The 22864-nt window shown below is 37.6% G+C and overlaps 1 protein-coding gene across 4 annotated transcripts in view; it reads right to left on the minus strand.

Moving 5' to 3' along the window:
* STAM (signal transducing adaptor molecule) overlaps positions 1-22864 on the minus strand; it is a 74610-nt gene that overhangs the window by 50175 nt on the left and 1571 nt on the right. For 3 of the 4 annotated variants that reach the window (XM_001498179.6, XM_070255244.1, XM_070255245.1), the window contains exon 2: positions 6309-6393. The exons of the other annotated variant lie outside the window; for it this stretch is intronic. In XM_001498179.6, coding sequence (XP_001498229.3) covers positions 6309-6393 — 85 coding nt within the window. The remainder of the gene's footprint in view (positions 1-6308; positions 6394-22864) is intronic. 4 annotated transcript variants of the gene reach the window in all.

Genomic DNA, 22864 nt, shown 5'->3' on the forward strand with positions numbered 1-22864 from the left:
ACTTTTCCCTTAAAAAAAAAAACAAATCAGGAACTAGTCTATCAATCTCCAATTGAAGGTCAGAAATAGTCACAGCCCAGGTTCAGGACAAGACAATACAAAGCCAATGAAAAATATTTTTAACAAACTCTTTCCCAAAGGCTTATATTTATATTTTTCACAAAATATCAGTAATAATTATCATTTTATCCTTCTAGTTATGTTTGAATAAATCAAAGATTTACCTATCCTCAACATCTACTTTTTACATATGAGAATATAAAGAAATCACTCAAAATTAACAGACAAAAGCTATTTATTATGTTAAGACATGTTAAAGAAAACTGCTACTATCACTCTGAAAGTTCCCTTGATTCTAAACAGAGACTTTTCAGTCCATCACATGACCTCACTGGCTAGGCATTTTTCAGTACTTACTCATACACTGGAGCCACACACTAAACATCATGTGAATATCTCAGGAAGTCAGAAAAAAATTTTCAGAATGTTTTTTGAAGTTTTAAGTCCAGCATATTCAAACATTTCAGGCTTAAAAAGAAAAACCTATAACCTATATGAAGCAAATAGGAATTACAGCTACTAAGTTTCCTGAGATTGACATAACTATTTGAAATTAATAAATAATTTTAATTAATAATTATTAAAGTGTGTTACATATTCTATATGCCACTAATCAAAACTGATGTTAAAGTAGAAAATAATGTCTAAATTTATCAATTTGAAAACCACCACAATACTAACAGACATTAAAAGAAATAGATTTCTAAGGCTGACAGGATACATTAAGGAACTAATTAAGTAATTACAAATGTAGAATAGTGTATACAGTCTGCTTATGGTCTATGAACGGGGGAAATATATTCACATTTGTGTAAAGAAACAACAGAAAGATACAAAAGAAACAAAGTGGTAATCTACAGAGAATGGAAGAGGAAAACAGGGACCAGAGTCAGATTTGTCAACGTTAATCTATTTAACTTGTTTTAGTTTTTGAGCCTTGTGAATATCTATTTTTAAAAGTACATGTTTTATATAAGTGTATTTCTTTAAATCAATAAACATAAATACACACATACATATGTTTAAAGAACAGATTTAAAGAACATAAGTTTAAGGAACAGAACAATAAGATTTTTTTTAAGGGTTTTTTTTTTTTTTTTTTTTTTACCAAAGGGGGATTTTTCAAAACACCACTGGGAGCCGTGTGTCTGGGTCAAAGTTCTGACTAAATGAAATTTCACAATAATGGCCCTTTTTTTCCCCTTAAAACTTGAGAATCGTTTCCTAACTACCACAACTCTAAAACAGATGACTTTTACCAAAAAAATAAAACAAGAAGAAGAAAAAGAAAAGGCCAAAAGGATTTTAAACATTATTTCTTAGGGTTCTTAGGGAAGAAAGACAAACTAATACAAATTATTTTACTTATGCACTAAATAATTCGACAATATATTGCTGGTTACAAATCATTTTGCTAAAAAAACAAATCTTACTGAAAGAGAAATGCTTCCCCCAAAGTTCCCTCCACCATCCCTAAATCCACTCTCTTAACTAGATCTGTACACTTTATAAAATTACAGATTAACACATTAACACATTAAATGGGAAAGCTTTTCTAAAAAACCTGGACTGTTGCCTAGTATACAAATAAGCTTAGGAATTGCATTCCAATCCATAGCGTCCCTCTACTTCAACATACCCTATCTAAATTTGCCTCAGAGAAACTCAGATCCCCTTTCCCCTCTCACACTAAGTACGTGTCAGCCTTCTCTAAAGCACACCCGGTGTCTAGAATATGTCACTGACAACCTACAATATCGTTTCAATATTCTTATGCTTTCATCTGCAATCCCTATCTAAACACATGTATCTTGGTTCCTAGATAACATAAACCACAGCTGAGTAAGTTTTCCATATACACTTATAATAAAATGATTTAAAAGATTAAAGACAAACTATAAGTGGTTGCCAGGTGCTGAGGAAGGAGGGAATGGGAAGTTATTCAATAGGTGCAGAGTTGAGTTGAGGATGATGAAAAGTTCTGAAGACGGATAATGGTGATGATCCCACAACAATGTGAACGTACTGAATGCCACACACTGTACAGTTAAAAATGGTTAAAGTGGTCAATTCTATGTTACATATATTTTACCACAAAAATAAACAAACAAATGACATACAGGAACTCCACCAGAAGTAGGCCACAGTTTACTACTCGCCTAAAAAGAACCTTAATAATTTTCTATTACTAAGTTGATCTGAGAATACACATTCTAATTCTGTAATACTTATCCTTAGGCACATAGGCACAACACCTAGGGCTCACAATAATTTTAGGGGCCCACAAGAATGTTTTAGTTTCTTTTAAAATCAGAAGACAAAAATGAACTTTAAGGTCGAAGAAAATGTTTTAATGTATAATAATATACTTGTCTTTATAACAATGCAGTCATAAAATAATTATAAAATTACAATAAAAACAATAATGTTTTCTTATGAAGAAAGGGACTCATGAAGGCAAAAGTGCCAAGAGCCCATGAAAGTCATAATGTGGCCCTGATGCTTACTATTTCCTATTAGGAAATTATCAAGGTACAGCAACAAAGTAAAAACATAACTGACTATGTATATAAAACATTATTCTTAAAGAGAAATCTCACACATGAGCAAATATTGAGAGTTTTACATTTTTTAAAAAACCTCAGTAATACTAGAATATTATCTTTATTATTTAATCTTTTTCAAGCAATTCTTTATTAAGAAGAGCTATAAAGAGATATCGCATTTACATAAATAAATGCTTGGAAATTAATGAGGATTTAAAGAAACTAGAGAGCAAGAACTATTAAGGGAGGGAAAAATAAGTGGAAGAAAGAGAAGGAAAGAGGAAAAGAAAAAATATTGATTAAAAGGACAAATAGACCACCCCTCATTATTTAAATTACCGAAGTTAAAAATACTTCCTAAGTAAATTCATGGCTTTAGCATAATGTCAATTAAAATCCCCAAAGGATAACGGAAATATTAAGGAATATGCTGAAAGAGAGTATGCTGTCCAAAATAAATTTGAAAAAATAAAACATGAGCATGTATCAGAACCTATTGATACTAGATAAAAACAAAAAAGAGACAAACAGAAAATAGTTTTTTTGTTTGTTTTCGGGTTTCTTTGTTGAGGAAGATTGGTACTGAGCTAACATCTGTTGCCAATCCTCCTTTTTGCTTGAGGAAGATTGTCCCTGAGCAAACATCCATGCCAATCTTCCTCTAGTTTGTATGTGGGATGCCGTCACAGCATGGCTTGATGAGTGGTGTAGTGGTCCATGCCTGGGATCCAAACCCGCAAACCCCAGGCCACTGAAGCAGAGTGTGTGAACTTAACCACTATGCCACCAGGCCACCCCAGAAAATAGTTCTTTAAAGCCATGGTTTAGTACATTTTAAGTATATGAGGACAACATGGATGGACCGTGAGGGCATTACGCTAAGCCAAATAAATCAGACAGAGAAGGAGAAATACTCTATGATTTCACTAAACATGAAATCTAATAAAACTGAACTCATAGAAACAGAGAACAGATTAATGGTTGCCAGGGAGGTGGGGGTGGATAAAATGGGTGACAGTGGTCAAAAAGTACAAAATTCCAGTTGTTACATAAATAAGTTCTGAGGATGTAATGTACAGCATGGTGAGTACAGTTAGTACTATCTTGTATATTTGAAATTTGCTAAGAGAGTAGATCTTAAAAGTTATCACAAGAAAAAATAAGGAAAAGAATAACCAATAAATGTTTCTAGTATAATGTTACCACGAAGAAAAACAAATTGATCTCTTTGTCTACATTATACATCATACAGAATTTCAGATGGGCTACAAATTTATTAACCAGAAAAATATGGAATATTTCTAGTAATGAAAGAGAGTTTGTCTTTTCATTTCAAGCAACTCATCAAATTATTATAAAAAGTATTTACAACATGAAGAATATCAAAGTGAAGATAAAAAGAAAACTGACAGAGTGAAAAGAGGGACTTTGCAACTGGAATGCGAGATAAAAGTGTTATCTCCAAATATACAGGGATGGAGCTAGGTTGATACCCAGTCAACAAACTGTCAGAAATATGACTTTAATCAAAAAGAGGCAGAGTTGCACCCACTTAGCCACATGCCGGGTACTATTATAAACACCATATATATGTTTATATATATATAAACTAATCTCATACTCACAACATGCCCCCTATGAAAAAGATACTACTTTCGTTCTTATGTAGCAAATTAGAAAAGTTACTCACGGATTGTGACTCCGCTAAGTAGTGAAAGCTAGGTCGAACCCAGGCTGTATGACTCCAGAGTCCATGCTCCCAACCACTAAGCTATTTGCTTCTTTCCACCGTTCAGAAAAAGTTCATGAACCTTTCATTCTACAAATCTAAGTCTACTAGATAGATATGAATTACTGTAATACAAGACATAACACAACTAAGAATGGTTTTGATAGAGGCTTTAAGGATTCAGAAGATCATAAAATGATTTTCAGTAAAGGGCATAAAGAAAGGCTTTGTGGAAGAAATGGTATCTATATTGAGTGTGGAAGGATATGAGACACAGAGATAGCAAAATTGGAGAAGAAAATATTCCATGCTGAGGGAAAATAGTGACCAAAAGCAGTAAACTAAAGTACAAAAGCACTGACAACTCAAATGCTTGAATTGCAAAGAATGCTACGTATGAGAGAAGTAAAAGGAAAATACATGATTCTGAGGACTAAGGAGGTTAGACTTCAGTACAGAAGGTAGGGGAGTAACATGGTCAGAGTTGTTATAAAGCAACTGGATATAAGAACTGGACAGAAAAGAGATGGGAATGGAAGAAATGACAGAAGGTTAATTCACTAGTCTAGGCATTACTAGTCTCAAGTAAGGTGAGGCCAACAGAAATAGAGAAAAAGGAATAGATATGCAGCACACAGTACTCAATCAAAAAGAGGCAGACCACTCAACATTCAATTAAATTAAGGAACTAACTTAAGGAATTAAGGAACTAACAGAGTCAGAAAGAACTTAGCGTACTGAAATGTAAAGACAGCAAAGGGAATGAGGCCACATTTGAGGGCTCATTCTTGGGAACTTGACGGGGGAGCATGTCAGAAGCCAGAAAGGACTAGTGGAGGGTAGAAAGGCCCTGCAGACAAACAGCCCCTGCCTGTTTGGGCAACGTTCAAGAACTTAACTAAGGGGACTTCATAACATCAACATCTTGAGACGGATTATAGAGGCAGATTGACAGAATTTAGAAACAAAATAAATGTGGAGGTGACGCTGAGGTTTAACCTCAAATGAAAGAGCAATCTTGTCATTAACAGAGACAGGGAATGAAGGGAAAAAGTAGGTTTAAAGCAAAAACAGACATGAGTTCAGGTTTCCAAATGGTGAGATTAAGGTTTATATAGTGTGATATCCAGAAATGACACTAAGTCTGCAGGACCAGTGCTTCGGTAAGAAAAATCAGAGCTGAAAATACAGATGTCACCCATATAAAGGTATCTGGAAGTTGTGAGATTTCAAAAGAAAAATTATTAGAAAAGAGAAAAGTATTAGGAAAAAATGTATCAAAACAAGTTCAAGGAACTATCTATATTTAGAAGGGAAGGAAGAAGAGCAAAGAAGGCACCGTCAGAGGCCTGAGATTACCGCCGGAACAATCAAGTATAACACAGCAGCGCTCCCTAACATTTTCTCACATGAAAGTATATAAATAAGACAGTATTTGTGTGGCACAAAGGGGCAAATGAGGCTAATAACCAGATGTTATTAGCCCAAGAACCAAGGAACCATTAATGTGTATAGCAGGTTAATCTACTCGCGACAGTGTTTAGAAAGCTCTGTTATTACCAATAAAATCTGTACGCCAAAAAGTTTAAGATTCTGGTTCCCTAAAACTCTCTCTCTTTCAATAGTCACTGATTAGTTGGGTAGAATGTTGCAGATGTGACAAGGAACTCAGAAATAACCACAAAAACTTGGTAACTGAGAAATCGCTGATGACTTTAAAAATCAGTGGAAAAAGTTAGATTTCAGGAGGCAAATAAGGACACGGGTGATTAACTAAAGTTGTAATACTGTTACCCGTAACTGGTTACAAGGAATAACTTAAATGAAATGATTCTTTAAATCTTGCTAGCAAAACCATTCTCTTTTTAAACTAAATTGTAACTTTAATATGCTTTACCTTTTAATTCTTGTTTTATTCGTGTTAATAAAAAGGAAGGATGAATAAAAATCCTCTGAAACTTCGCAACACTTACCCAGTGCGAGATTGACCAACTTTATCACAAATATCCAAAATGAGGCCCCAATCCTCAGCAGTATTCATCTCACTGGTTGCTTTCTCTGTGTATTATGAAAAGAAATTGCAGAAACATTATTTTAAAAAAATTTTAAGGGGTAATTTGATCACATTCGAATTACCAAACTGTAGTATAATCAAGTATCAACAACAAATCAGAACAGTTGCCAGCAGTCTGGTCAATGAGATGTCCAAGTCCATCTTCAAAAGGGGCAAGGGGCACTTTTACCACCCATCACAATTACATTTATAGTTCACACTGTAGTCGCTTGTTACTTAGTACAAAAAACAGGTCATTGATTTTTCTTTATTAAAAAAAATTATATACAGGTCTACCCCTTTCTGCACATAGAAGGTCTAAAATAAGAAATGATTTCATTATCAAACGATTCTTAGCTTTACTTGCTAGTGATGGAACATGACTAGGCACAGATCTCTATCAAAATGCTTCAGGTAATTAAATTAATTAATTTCCAGTTTTGTTGATTTGGGTTTCTGAGAAGGGGGAGGGGGAAATTGAACAAAAGAAAACCAAGTTTTAACTGAATATTTTCCCTAAGGAAAAACTCGACAAATTAAAAACATCAACAGAGGTATGGCAAATTGAACCCAATCATCGAATTCAGCTCCCTCTCTTAATTATAACAAAAGGATTTTTTAAAACAAACACACAAGGACAAGGAAAACACAGTAAGAGATAATAGCAACAATATCTCAAAATCTATATAACAATATAGATACCTGGTAACCTACTTATAAGACCCCAAAAGAGTGAATCACATATTGGCAGTAAGAAAAAAAGCTTAAGAACGAGGCTGATTTACACCACTGAATTCTCAGAAAATTCAAGTACTGGGAGCAGAAGGAATGTCCGCAATTGAGAGTGAAGAAAGAAGCCTTAAGTCAGGCAGAATGGGTTCATGCTGTTTGAAATGTAGGCAGGTCCCTACTTTACCTCTCTTACTCAAGGGCTCTAGTAACCACCTCTCCCCTACCTGAGCAGATGAGTGAAGGTTTCTTTTCTGCAGGTAAAGCAAAGTTCTTCTAGATGAGACAAGAGGCATAACTGAGACACAGGCACCAAAAATAAGGAATTACTTCTGGTTTCCAGTCGGGCATGTAAGGACCTTGGAAGTTATCACTCCACCCTAACGAGTAAAATGCTGAACAAAGTAAAAAATCAACAACTCTTCTTAGATCCCTCAGAAGTAGGGTCACGGGGCAAACCACCATCCCCAAAATGAGAGAGACAGACAGGTGGATACATAGAATTACAACTTAGAGCAGAAACCAGGAACCGGTACCAGAGTAAGAAAATCTACACCGCGATTGACAAACTACTGGAGGCTAAGTGTGCACAAGTCTGAGAGTTAAAACTCCACAGAAGCCCAGACATAGGAGAGCCCCCACACTTTCTGAGTTTTATTTTCATGAGTTCTCCCAGATTCTCAAGGTGAATATCAGAGAAAATTTTCCCTATTTTCCCAGTAGGGGAAGGGGAAAAGTAATCATTTTGAAATACACCAGAGCATTCTCTTCTTAACAAGACTTACTCTCAAGATAAATTATTTTACCAGCACCTAACCAACAAGGGTTTTGTCAGAGATGAACCCACCTGGCATCAGGGAAACGCCCAATTCCAGTCTGCTCTGGCCTTCCATGTGGGAGAAGAGGAATATCCAACTCCAGCCCACTCTAGCCATCCGGTCCCACCTAAGACGGGGAAAATCTGAGCAGCACACAAGAAACTGGCACCCCAGGGGCAGAGACTCCCTCAAAGACTGAGACCTAAGCACTGGACTAGAGAAGCTTCTCCTCTCAACACCTTGCCAACACTTCACAAAAGGCTGGTATTCCTTTTATCTAGTACACTGTGCCTAGCTTTCAGCAAGCCAGACTATAAGGCAAAAAACCAGGCTGAAGAGACAGGGCAAGCATCAGAACCAGGCTCAGACATGGCAGGGATGTTGGAATTACCAGACCAGGAATTCTAAAAACTATGATTAATATGCTAAGAACTCTAATGTAAAAAGGAGACAACATGCAAGAACAGACAAGATAAGCAGAGAGACAGAAATCCTATAAAAGAATCAAACAGAAATACTAGAGATCAAAAGTAGTACAGGAGAAATGAATGCCTTTGACGGGCTCATCAGTAGACTGGACACGGCTGAGGAATGAATCTCTGAGCTTGAGGATATGTCAACAGAAACTTCCAAAACTGAAAAGCAAAGAGAAGAAATGACTGGGGGGAAAAAGCTGGAACAGATTATCAAAGAACTGTGAAAAACTACAGAAGGTGTAACATAGGCATAACTGGAATACAGAGGAGAAGAAAGAGAGAAAAAAACAGACAAAATATTTGAAGCAAAAATGACTGAGAATCTGCCCCAAATTAATGTAAGAAACCAAACCACAGGTCCAGGAAGCCCCAAGAACACCAAGCACAGTAAACATCAAAAAACTACACCTAGCCATATCATAGTCAAACTGCAGAAAATCAAAAAGAAAGAAAAAATAGAAAAAGAAGCCAGCAGGAAAAAAAACACCTTACCTGTACAGGAGTAAACATAAGAACTACATCCAACATCTCAGAAACCATGCAAAGAGAGAATGGAGTGGAACCATGTGGAGAGAAAAGAACCACACCCTAGGATTATGTACACTGTGAAATTACTCTTCAAAAGGAAAGGAGAAATACTTTCTCAAACAAAGAAACATTGAAGGAATTTGTTGCCAGTAGACCCGCCTTGCAAGAGAGGTTAAAAGAAGTTCTTCAGAGAGAGGAAAATGATACAGGAGATACATATGTGTGTGTATACATATATATATGCACTTAAGTATTAGTGAAATGAATGACAGCATACCTGCGACAGAAGAGAGGAATTAGGAATATCGTGTTATTATAAGGTACTTGCACTACCAGTGAAGTAGTAAAACCTTATTTGAAAATGGATTTAGACTAGTTATAAATGTATACAGCAAACTCTAGGGCAACCACTAAAAATAACAACAAAAAAGAAGTACAATTGATATACTAAAAAGAGAGAAAATGCAAACATATAAAACGCTCAATTAAAACCACAAAAGGCAGAAAAAACAGAAACAAAGAATAAGGGCTACAACTAGAAAACTGTAACAGGTATGATAGATATTAATCCAACAACAATCACTTTAAATGCTAATGGTCTAAATACACAAATCCTCAGAGTGATCAAAAAACAAGATCCAACTGTGTGTTGTCTACAAGAAACTTACTTTAAATATAAAGACACATATAGATTAAAAGTAAATGGATGGAAGATATACCATCCTAACACTAATCAAAAGAAAGTGGGAGTAGCTCTATTAATTTCAAACAGAGCTGACTTCAGAGCAAGGGAAGTTATCAGAGATAGAGACATTACATAATGGTAACGGGGTCAATTCTCCAAGAAGACATAACAATCCTTAATACGTATGCACCTAACTAGAGAGTGTCAAAATAACTGAGACAAAAAGTAAGAGTACTGCAAAGAGAAATAGGTTGGAGACTTCAACATCACTGCATCAGAAACAGACAAATCCAGTAGGCAGAAAATCAGTAAGGACATAGCTGAACTTAACAACACATGAATCAACTAGAAATAATAAGCATCTACAGACTATTTCATCCAAAAACAGCAGAATACACATTCTTCTCAAGCTCACATGAAACATTCACTACAAGAGACCCCATTCTGGACCATAAAACGCACCACAACAAATTTAAAGGACTAGAAATCCTACAGTGTCTGCTCACAGGCCACAAAGGAGTTAAACTAGAAATCATTAACAAAAAAGATAACTGGAAAATCCTAAAATTCATGACATTAAATAACACACTTCTAAATAATACATGGGTCAAAGAAGAAATCTCCAGAGAAATTTTAAAATCTTTTGATCTAAATAAAAATAAAAGTACAACCTATCAAAATTTGTGAAATGTAGTTGAAATCAGTGCTTAGTGGGAAATTTATAGCACTGAATGAACACATCAGGAAAAAACTTAAAATCGCTAACATAAACTTCTACAAGAAAAGGATTTAAAAGGTATACAGATTAAGATAAAAGAAATAAAACTGTCTTTGTTTGCAGATAACATACTCATCTCTGTAGAAAATCCAAAAGAGTCAATTAAAAAAACTCCTGGAACTAATAAGTGATTATAGCAAGGTTGTAAGATACAAGTTTAACATACAAAAATCAACTGCTTTCCTATATACCAGCAATAAACAAGTGGGATTTTAAATTTTAAAAAAAATACCATTTTCATTAGCACACAAAAAAATGGAATACTTTATAAATCTAACAAAATACATATGAGGAAAACTACAAAACTCTGATGAAAAAAATCAAAGAACTAAATAAATTGAGAGAGATGCCATGTTCATGAATAAGATTCAATATTGTCAAGATATCAGTTCTTCCCAACTTGATCTATAGATTCAACGCAATCCCAGTCAAAATCTCAGCAAGTTATTTTGTAGATATCAACAAACTGACTCTAAAGTTTACATGAAAAGTCAAAAGACCCAGAATAGCTAACACAATACTGAAGGAGAAGAATAAACTGGAGGACTGACACTTCCAAACGTCAAGACTTACTCTACAGCTACAGTAATCAGGACAATATGGTAGTGGTGAAAGAAGAGACAAACAGATCAATGGAACAAAATAGAAAGCCCAGAAACATACACACACAAATAAAGTCAACTCATCTTTGACAAAGGATCAAAGGCAATACAATGGAGTAAAGACAGTGTTTTCAACAAACGGTGCTGGAAGAACTGGACATCCACATGCAAAAAATAAATCTGGACATAGCTCTTAGGACCCCCACAAAAACTAACCCAAAATGGATCACAGATCTAAATGTAAAGGACAAACTGTAAAACTCGTAGACGATAACACAGGATAAAATCTAGATGACCTGGGGTATGGCAACAACTTTTTAGATATAACACCACAGACATGAGCCATGAAAGAAATAACTGATAATCTGGACTTCATTAAAATCAAAAATTTCTGCTGTATGAAAAACACTGTAAAGAAAATGCGAAGATAAACAACAGACTGGGAAAAATATTTGCAAAACACCTATCTGATAAAGGACTGTTATCCAAAACATACAAGGAACTCTTTAAAACTCAACAATAAGAAAATGAACAATCCAATTAAAAAATGGGCAAAAGACCTGAATAGGCAACTCACCAAAAAAGATCTACAGATGGCAAATAAATATATGAAAAGATGCTCCAAATCATATGTCATCAGGGAATTACAAATTGAAACAACAACCAGATACCACTACACACCTACTAGAATGGCCAAAATTCAAAACACTGACATCACCAAATGCTGGCGAGGATACAGAGGAACAGCAACTCTCAGTCACTGCTGGTGGGAATGCAAAATGGTACAGGCACTTTGGACGACAGTTTGGCAGTGTCTTATAAAACCATCCTACCATACAACCTAGCAAATGCGCTACTCGGTATTTACTCAAAGGAGTAGAAAACATGTCTACACAAAAACCTGCACAGGGATGTTTGTAGCAGCTTTATCCATAATTGCCAAAACTTGGAAGCAACCAAGATGTCCTTCCGTAGGTGAATGGATAAATTGTGATACATCAGGACAATGAAATATGATTTAGGGCTAAAATGAAATGTGCTAGCAAGCCATGAAAAGACAGATAAACTATAAATGCATATTCTTAAGTGAAAGAAGCCAAGCTGAAAAGGCTACATAATGCATGTGTCTAACTATATGACATTCTATAAAAGGCACAACTATGGAGAGAGTAAAAGAATCAGTGATTGCCAGGGGTCGAGGGGAGGGCGAGATAAACAGGCGGAGCACAGAGAATGTATAGGGCAGTGAAACTATGGTGTATACTATAGTAGTAGGTAGGTGTCATTATATATTTGTCAAAACCCTTAGAACATATAACACCAAGAATGAACACTAACGCAAGCTATGAACTTTGGGTGATGATGGTGAGTGTATGTAGGTTCACGACTGTAACAAGTATACCACTCCAGTGCAGGATGTTGATAGTGGGGGAGGTTGTGCATATGTGGGGGCAGGAAATATACGTGAAATTTCTGTACGTGCTGCTTAACTTTTCTGTGAATCTAAAACTGTTCTAAAAAATAAAGCCCACTTTTAAAAATTAATAAATAAAGGAATTAAGCAACTGCATGAATGCTGATACCTGCTGTGCAGAAACGAGCACAGAGGCCTGACTGCTATCCTTTAAAAGGCCTACTTATAAGCATTGCCTGGTGTGTGGAAACTTGATTTCGGGAGGGTTCCCACCATTCTCACAACTGAGAAGACTGGCTCACTATCCCTAAACTGGCTGTACAAACTATATGGTTTATGCTGAATACCTGCTTTCCCTTTTGGGAGGCTGGAGTGTGGGTAGGGTGACAGGCAGAGTCTGCCCACATGACCAGCTCCCGACAACAACCCCGGGCACTGAGTCTCCAACAAACATCCCTGGTTGCAAGATTTCACACATGTCATCACAACTCCCTGCTGGGGAGATTAAGTGCGTCCTGTGTGGCTTCATTAGGAGAGGACCCTGGGAAGCTTGTGCCTGGTTTTCCCAGACTTCACCCCATGCGCCTTGTCACTTTGCTGATTGCCTTTTGGGTCCTTTCACTGTAACAAATCATAGCTTTAAGTAAGAGTATCTGTTGAATCCTGTGAGTCCTGGTGAATCCTAGAACTGGGGGGTGGTCTTGGGGTCTCCACCAAATACCTGCCCTCCCAGAAATTATCCTATTCTACCCTCTCCCCTCAGTCATATCTTCACCCTCAGAGAGATTAGAAGACTATTCCCTGGGGACTCCAGGTCAGCCCAAGAGGAAAGACCTAAAGACACTCAAGACAGTGATACAGAGGGGTGGAGAGAGGTTCCACGGTAAACGGTACACCAGATCGACCCATAGTGAAGTTCAAAGTCAGTAAGGACAACCACATGACCAAAGCTTCCCAGATGCTTTCTATTTCTCTAGTGTTAATCATGGGCAGACAACCCAGGACCATCAGCTATCGGAGAAAATCTTCTAACAATGGAAGATGAAGGAAAAGACAAACAAAACAAACAAATACAGGAGAAAAAAAAAAAAAACAGAAGAAAGCAACTTAGAAGAAACAAGAGTCTACATAGGAAGAAAAGAACTTCAAAAAGAAATCATTATTATCTTCTGAAACGAAAGCTATATAAAAGTGGAAGGTAACCCGCCTTGACCAAAGCACTAACTCAGGGAACACGTCTGTTGAAGGACAGCACCACCAAGATCCTCGCTAATATTGCCACGGTTTGAAGCTGGGAGGCCTGATCCATACCACGATTCTGACCTGTAATGGTGGGTCTTGGTGATGTGACAGTGAAATTCCTGCTCCTGTCTTCCCCTCAAGGCCCTGCTGCCTGGTTCAACAGACAACACTCATTTCCCCATGCTGACCTACTACTGAGAGCTGGAGGTGGGTCATAGCCAGTTTAAGAGCAAAAGATAGAAAGCAGCCAATTCTGTCCAAATTCTTGGTAGGCTTACAATACCTGATCTATATCATGGCCTTCAGGGACACGGCAACACCTACCAATTAGTCACTGCCACCTGAGAACTAGAATAAGTATCTAATACGGTATAGGCAGTGGTAGGTAGGGTACGCAGACCTGGTCACCCTACCATCTTCTAAAATGAAAGATAACAAAAGCAGCTTACTCACACAAACAAACTCCTTGTCTAAGAATTAATACAAATGTCCAAAACATCTTAGATCTTGATAAAGTGATGTAACTGCAGGAAATTACAAAATTTAGGCAGATATTCAACAAATATTCAACAAAAAATATTCAACAAAAAAATATTCAACAACATATATTCAAAAAAATGGAATAAGTTTCTAGTCTGTGCCAGGCCTTATCTGAAGTAGCTTAGACTCAAAAAGGAAATGAAACCAGCAGATAGAACTTAAATATGAGATTAAAAAAAAGTCACAGAAAAAATGAAAAGCCTGAAGCAAGCTGAAAAAGAGGTAAAGACCTGGAGGGAGACTAAAGGAGTATTAGGAAAGCCTGAGAAACTAAGACAGAAGAGACAGAGAGACAGAAGAGACTACAGATTCCGCTATGTTAAGTTTTAAGAGTCATTATTTCCACTGAGTCAACTTTTGCTGACTCTTATTAGGAATATCAAAATGTTTTCTTTTTTAATCTCGTTTTATAGAGATAAAATTGGGATGTAGCATTGTATAAGCTTAAGGAGTAGAGCATAATGATTTGACTTACATATACTGTGTGCATTAATAATAAACTCTTGTTTCTGTTAAGTGAATAAAAAGTAAGGTTATGAGAACAGAAGAAAAGTATAACGTAGTATAATATATAAAAGTATAATGAAGAATCTAGGCTGGCTGAAATAGAGACTACTTTGTGAAAGGTTGGAACTACTCTTAAGACCTAAAATACAAAATGAGGCGCTTATATTAGTTCAAGAAACATCAGAGAGCCAAGAAAGTTCTGAGCAAGAAAATAATCTGATCAGAGCTTGATTTTTAGAAAAAAGGAATCTACTGCCAATATGTAAAAATGGTACGCAAGAAAACATAATGAGAAACAAACACTACTCTGGCAACTAAATGGGTTACTTAGCAAATGTTGAAACACTTTAATTTGTTCTGGCTGGGGGGTATGCCACGAGGATAACCGAGTCAAATCTACCTGTCACTGTTCAAGTTCCATAATATATTGTAAATCCCTTGAAAAATAATAACAGTTTCTACTTTGGTAATTCTTTCAATATTCATGCTCTCAGCCTAAGTGCTCAATAAATACTAAACCTAGTAGCACAACCATATGAACCCATAAAAGTCAGAGAAACACACAGAGCTTTAATAACATCTACTTCAATGGTTTTCAGATTTTACTTTTCAATACAGAAACTCTCCACAATGTAATTCTGCTGTTTACCACCCAGAGTTAGCGCAGACTTCCCAGGCTGAGAACAGAGAACTCCACAAGTCTCCCCTCACTTCAGACACAAGAAACAAGCTCTGGGGTTCGTAGGCAACATGCACTTCTGACCAAGCGGCTACAAATTCAGGGTTCCCACTACCCCTTCAGTTCAATAATCCACTATAACAGCTCTGGAAACTCAGAACTCAGGAAAACACTTATAATTACAGTGGGGTTTTTTTGTTTTTGTTTTTTTGAGGAAGATTAGCCCCAAGCTAACATCTGCTGCCAATCCTCCTCATTTTGCTGAGGAAGACTGGCCCTGAGCTAACACCCATGCCCATCTTCCTCTACTTTATATGAGGGACGCCTACCACAGCATGGCTTGCGAAGTGGTGCCATGTCTGCACCCAGAATCCGAACCAGCAAACTCCAGACTGCTGAAGCGGAATGTGTGCACTTAACCGTCACGCCACTGGGCCGGCCCTATAATTACAGTTTTATCATCAAAGACACAAATCTGAACTAGCCAATGAAGACATGTGCAGCAGGGCTAGGTCTGGGAGGATCCCAAATGCAAAGCTTCTGTGCCCTCAGGACACATCACCCTCCTGGCACATCACTGTGCATCCCCAACCAGTAAGCTCAACCGAGCTTCCCCGACCAAAGTTTTTACTGAGGTTTCATTATGAAAGTATGATGGAATGAATGAATGGCCACCTCCTGGAACTCAATCTCTGGCCTCCTCCCCATCCCTGGAGATCTGGCTGGTATCATGTGACTCAAAGCCCCAACCATCTAATCACAAGGTTAGTCTTTCTGGAGCCCCCGTGTTGAGTCATCTTATTAGCATAAACTAAGGTACTGTCCCAGGAGCCTACCATGAGTAAGAAAGATGCTCCTATCACTTAGGAAATTCCAAGGATTTAGAGGCTCCCTCCCAGGAAACAAGGTAAAGACCAGTCAAATTCTTTACTATTCAACACTCCCTTTTATAAGAAAATCTTAGCTTAAAAGAAACCCAACACGTAAAGGAAATCCAAGTAGAACAGCTCTAATTGAAGAGTCCCAGAGCCCTGCCCCATAGACCCCCTAACCCCTCTGAAGCCCAAGACCAAAGGAGTCATCCTGAACCATGTCCTCCGGTCTAACATTTAGTTCATCTTAGAAAAGCAAGACAAGTCATCACTTTGATCTGGTAGTACATTTAAATAATTAATTAATCATCTTTACTGACTGGTAGCCAAGCAGACTTTTTAAAAACATAGTGCTTTTTCTTTTTAAAGGAACACAGTTTTATCTTAAAACTTATCACCTTATTTAAAAGTATAACAGCTAAGCTTATTAAAACATTAAAAAGTTAATAGTTCACTAGAAATGACAGCTTATGTCCGATCATATGTAAACTGCTTATTATCATAACTAAGCATGATCTTACAGTTCCTGAATGAAGGCATACTCAGGTGGTCTGGCATAGCCATCAGCAGATATCATGCTAAACACTCATGAATTACCTTCTTTACTTTCCTATGCACAAACAGGATCAGTATCTGGCTCAAACCTATACATACACATGGGAAATGCAACCCATTTCAGAACTCTAAAATTCTTCACATTATTTATCGATGCTGCCTCCAGATCCACAAGAGCAGTAGCACAATTCTTCTCAGTTATAAAACAACAGATATTTTTTTAAATCAGAAGAATATAAACTACTACTAGTGGTTCAATGTGGTTTTGTGAAGAGCAAATAAAATCAAAACTTTATTTTCTAAGACAAAAATAGAGTGTGTGAGAAACTGAAGGGACAAGCAAAAATAATACAGATTTGCTTCTAAAGAATTCAAAGCTTCATAATGATCTCATTTTATCCTCAGATTATCCTTACCCTAATACTTAAAAGGAGGAGATTGAGATATTTGCCTAGCAGTACCCAGAAAATCACACACAGAGCCTCATTTGAATTTCAATAGTCCTCTCAAAGGACTGGAGAACTTTTTTCTGTTAAGTGGCTACTTTTGATTTTCTCAAGATTTATGACTGTCAAAGATTTGGGGAGGTGAGAAGCGCCGACAGGATGACTGCCCATCAGTTTCAGGCTATAGGAAAAAGATTGTCATTCAGTCAGCTTGGAGATGCAGCAGTTCAGCAAAAATGGCCAACGGAGAAAGTAAATCTTAAAGAAATTACCTTCTTTTCGAGATTACGGGAATCAGTTTTTTCAAAAACGTTTCACCTCATGTCTCTGTTGCTCCTGACCACTGGAAATTGCATCTACAAAGAAAAGCAACCTGAAGCTCTACTAACCCAGGAAGAGAAGCAGGCGGCAAAGGAAGGGATGGAAGCTCTCAGAGAAGAGAACAAAATATAAACGGAAACCTAAAAGCATTAGAAAGAACAGCTTCCAGGAGAAGTAAAAGAGAAACCGAAGAAACAGAAAGTACAATTTCGGAAACCAGGGGACATCAGACCTGTAAGAACTGCACTCTGAACTGTCTGTCACATCTCTCCTGAGTATGTTTTTACAGTGACTGATTCCACCCCTTAGAATCTGAGGAGACTCCAAAAGGTCCACATCTGTTTCTAACTTTACTGTAAGAGGAGCTACAATGCAGCCATTGCTTCCTGTATGGTAGGTATGTACTAAGTGCTTTACATGCACCATCTCCTAAAAACGACCCTAACGAAGACTAAAGAAGAGAAGGATATGTCAGGCCAGAGGATGCGCACCTGAAAAAGCAGTAGTATAGAAGCAACAAGGAAATGTGCCTTGAGGAAAATGGTGGAAGGTGGGGCTGAAGAGGTAAAAAGGTGCCGAATGCTAAAAGGTCTTACATGCCATGCTGAAAAGTTCAAATTCCTGTAAAAGCTCTAGATTCGCTGCAATATTTTAATCAGAGGAGCCATATGATTACCTTTACATTTTAGAAATATCATTAACAGCCACCTGGAAAACGACCGGGGACAGACTGCAGGCAGGGATAACAGTTAGAGGCTGCCATACTAATAATCTAAGAGAGCAGTGACCTAAACCTGCCCTAGCAGTGGCCATGAGAACAGAAAGGATGGGAGGCATGAATGGAGGGACAGATGAACGGATTTAAGAGCTATTAGGAAGACAAAGCATATACACTAAAGCAACACCAGAACCCTCAAGGGCATGTTCAGAGCGCCTGGCACACAGGAGACAGTATATATGTGTTGTCTGGAATGTAGAAAATTACAACTACAAAAGTCAAGAATGACTCCCAGGTTCTTGATATATGTGACTAAGTCAGCTGAGGCACCAGTCATCAGAATAGAGGAAAAGCATACTTGAGAAGAAAAGTATGAATACGATTTCGAACATGCTGAATTTGAAGCATATTCAACCCCAGTAAAGAGTCAGAAAGTCCCGTGTGTCTATAAGTATTCCTCATAGCAACTCCATGAGGTAGATACTTCTAGTCCTGTTTACAAAGGTGGAAAGGGAACTCAGAGGGGTTCTGTACTTGCCTGTGTCCGTATTTTGCCTATTTACTAACAGTAAATGCTGCAGCTGCCATTTAAACCCAAAGCCCAAAGTCCTTCCATCACACCATACTGCAGGAGAATATGACCTAACGCTTTGAAGGTTTATGATACTGACTGGACTAGCTAATAGAAGAAAAACATGTCCAAGCCTGTAGGATATGAACCGGCCTGGCCCAAAGCAGTCTGACTAGGAAGGCAAATGTACTATTGTAAAGACAAAGACATGATGACTTAGCAGAGGCAGGATAATGACTCAAAGACGCCTCTCGGGTTTCAAATCAAGATAACTAGAACATTACAAAATTACCATCTAATGAAGGAAGAATCAGACTCGAAAGGTAAATTCAGTTTTCTGATAGACTGATTTTTAGGTGACAAGGGAACACCAAGCAGAAATACAAGACTGGAGATCTAGAAAAATATCTATAATTCATTGTTTGATAAATACTTATTGAGTGCTCCACTGTACCAGGCACTGCCCCCAAGGTACCAGGGATAGAAATGAAAAGTTCTCATCCTTGTGGAGTTTATTTTCCACACAGGAGACAATCAATCAGGTAGTTGAGTACTATTAAAAAAAAAATAAAATGGAACAAAGAAACAGAGTGAGGGGATAAAGATGGCTATTTTTTACAGAACGTAGGGAAAGCCTCTCTTAGAAACTCATGTGACCAGTCTTGAAGGGTGTGATGGGCATCAAGACCTTCAAACACCTGAGGGAGGAAGATCCCAGGCAAAGAAAACAGCACAATGTAGATCTGGAGGCAGGAACGAGCCGGAGCGTTCAGACCCAAGAGGCTCAGCATGAGAGAGTGTGTGGAGATCCCAACTATATCAGAGACATAGGAAGGGGCCAGGGGCCAGCTGTGGGTCACAATAAGGAATGTGCATTTCCTGGGAGCAGGACAGGAAACTACTGGAGGGTTCTGAGCAGGTAAGTGCCAGTATCTAAGATTTTTAAAAGATCACTGACCTTTGTAGATGAGAACTGATTGTAAGGGGCAACAGTGGTAGCAAAGAAGCCTACTAGAAGGCTCTTGCCACAGTCTATGAAAGAGATAACAATGACTGGAGTAAGATAGCAGTGGTAAGGTAAGGACAAGTGTGAGATTCTGGTTATATTTTTAAATTAGGGCCAAAAGATCTTGCTGACAGAATGGGTTTGGAATGTGATGGAAAAAAAAGAATCAATGATGACTCCTAGACACGAAAGTTGAGTGACAGGAAATAATGGTGCAACCTACTGAAATAGGCCAGCATGAAGAAATGAGCAGGTCTGGGGAAAGAAACTAAGAACTATTACTATCTCTATATCCCATATTAAAGATAAGGAAACTGAGGCACAGAGTAAGCAACTAGCCCAAAGTCACACTGCTGGTAGGCAGCATACCCGAGAATTAAATTCAGGCAGTGCAGCTCCAGTCTGAATCTTTAACACTAAACTAAATTGCCTCCTAAGACTCCAAGGGAAAAACTTGTCAAAGAAGTTCTAGAACTGAGGCTGGGGCTCAAGTCAACACTTGGAAGTCACAAAAAGGAGAAGCCAAAAAGACTAAAAAAGAGCCAAGGAGAAAATTAGAAAAAGTCTGGTGTCCTGGAAACCAAATGAATAAAGTACATCAAAGAGGAATGCTAAGAGATCAACAAAGAAATGGGCTCAGAACTGACCGTTGGATTTGGCAAGATGGAAGTCACTAGGGACTTTGAAAGAAAAGCTTGATGGAATGAGTTATCTTTAGAATTTAAGAGTTGAGCTTAGCAAGAAGTGTAACATCCAAAATGAAATTCATTTATTCAAGAAATGTTTACTGAATGTTTATTAGTGCCAGATGCTGGTCTACACACTGGGGATATAGTAATGAACAAAACAAATAAAAATCCCTGTCCTCACGGAGCTCACATTCTCATAACATGTGTAGACGTTTCTTCAAGGGAAAAGCGATCACCAGTATTTTGCCTCTTTATGTGGAATGTTATAATACATAAACCAGTTAGTAGATTTCTGATTCACTGTTTCAGTTTACGAATAAAGCTGAAGACTTTGTTTTTTTTTTTTTTTTTTGCTGAGGAAGATTCGCCCTGAACTAACATTCATCACCAATCTTCTTTTTGCTTGAGGAAGATTCACCCTGAGCTAACATCTGTAGCAAATCTTCCTCTATTCTGTATGTGGGCCGCCACCACAGCATGGCCACTGATGAGAGGTGTATGTCTGTGGCCTGGAACCAAAACAAGGCTACCAAAGTGGAGTGCACGGAAATTAACCACTAGGCCACTGGAGCTGGCCCTGAAGACAATTTTGAGAAGCACTAATGTTAAGTGATAACTATATCAAGTGAGTTAGTGGGAGTACTTTAACAACACTGACATACTCATTGACAGACAAGGTGAAAAGGAATATTGTTAAATGTATTCTATGTACCATATTTTACACGCCATCCTAGTAAAAAGTTAGACATGGGAGTCTACTGGACTCTGTCCAAGGATTATTTACCGGGAGTCTGATGGGCCTTCTTAGATACACTTTCATGATATTTTGATACATGGATCATGAGGAGAGAATTGATCCAAATACCAAAATCTGACTAAATTTAAATAGTAAGCTTTTCTGGAGCAAAACAACATCCCTACACTCAAGAAGCTTAGTGTCTAGCAAGCTCAACTGACACATTCTCAATTCAACACACATTTATTAAGCACCTACTATTCAGCAACCAATAAAATAATTAAGGACCATAATGCAGGATATAACTATCATTAAAGCTAAATAATTGATAAAGACAAAAAATGTTGCAGGAGTTTTGAAAAGGGTGGAGATTACGGTAAGCTAGGGCACTGGTTCTCAACCAGGAGCTCTTTTGTGCCCCCAGGGGACATTTAGCAATGTCTGGAAACTTTTTAAATCATGACTGGGGGTTGGGAGGGGATGCCACTGGCATCTAATGGGTAGAGGTCCCAGATGCTGCTCAACACCCTACATTGCACAAGATAGGCCCCCACAATAAAGACATTGATCTGGTCCAAACTGCCAATAGCATAGCTACTGAGAAACCCTAAACTAGAGTAATCAGGAAATGATTCAGGTATAACGAGTTGGGATTCTGAGTTGGCCTTTAATCATGAGGACATGTAGAAAGATAGAAGACATAAGAGAAGCAAAAGTATAAAGGTAAAAAGGAGCCTGTTTGAACCGGGTGGTATAGTACTGGGAAAGGGTTTGACATTAAGATATTTATCTGAATCCAACGAAAACGGGCGGTCAAAAAGTCAGCAGGATAGAAAGGTGATTGGATAGTTGGAAGCTAGATTATTATGACCACAAAAACTAGATAAAGTTGCTGGAAACCAAAGAAGCACATTTAAATTGTTTTAAGAATTTGCCCTAGAAATTAATGTAATAAATTGTAAAACTGCCTGAGAGCAGCAATGATGTCTTATTCATCACTCTATCTCTTAATTCTCTGAGCAGTGTCCTGTAAATAGCGTGTGCTAAGTGCTTATGAAATTAAATGTAATTTTCCAATTAATTATTTACTGGGTATTATTGGTGATAGCTAAAGTTCCATCCACTGCTAAGATTCAGGATAGTCACTTAAACCGGAACCCAAAAAAAGCTATCATTTAGTATGTGCCTATTATATAAAGGCACTGTAATAGGCTCTCTCCACATATTATTTCACTGAATCACAGATTGTGCTTTTCCCCCTCTCTAAAGATGAGGGCATTGGGACTCAGCTTAGGAACTTGCCCATGATTTCACTCTGAGTGAGGCAGTGGCAGAGGTAGGAATGAACCCTTTTCTACTATTAACCCAAACCTCCAAGCTTCAGTGACATGCTATAAGGAAGAGTTAAAAAGCCAAATTCAACACCCACCTTGCACAATTAAAATACACAAAGATATATAAAACAACTCCACTAAGCTGTCCTTATATTTCTCTACTATAGTAATCAGACACGGTATTTATCTTGCTTTCATTCCACACTTGTGTGCCAAGGTAGTTCCTAAGT

Source organism: Equus caballus, chromosome 29 (assembly GCF_041296265.1).
Source record: "Equus caballus isolate H_3958 breed thoroughbred chromosome 29, TB-T2T, whole genome shotgun sequence".
Lineage (NCBI taxonomy): Eukaryota > Metazoa > Chordata > Mammalia > Perissodactyla > Equidae > Equus > Equus caballus.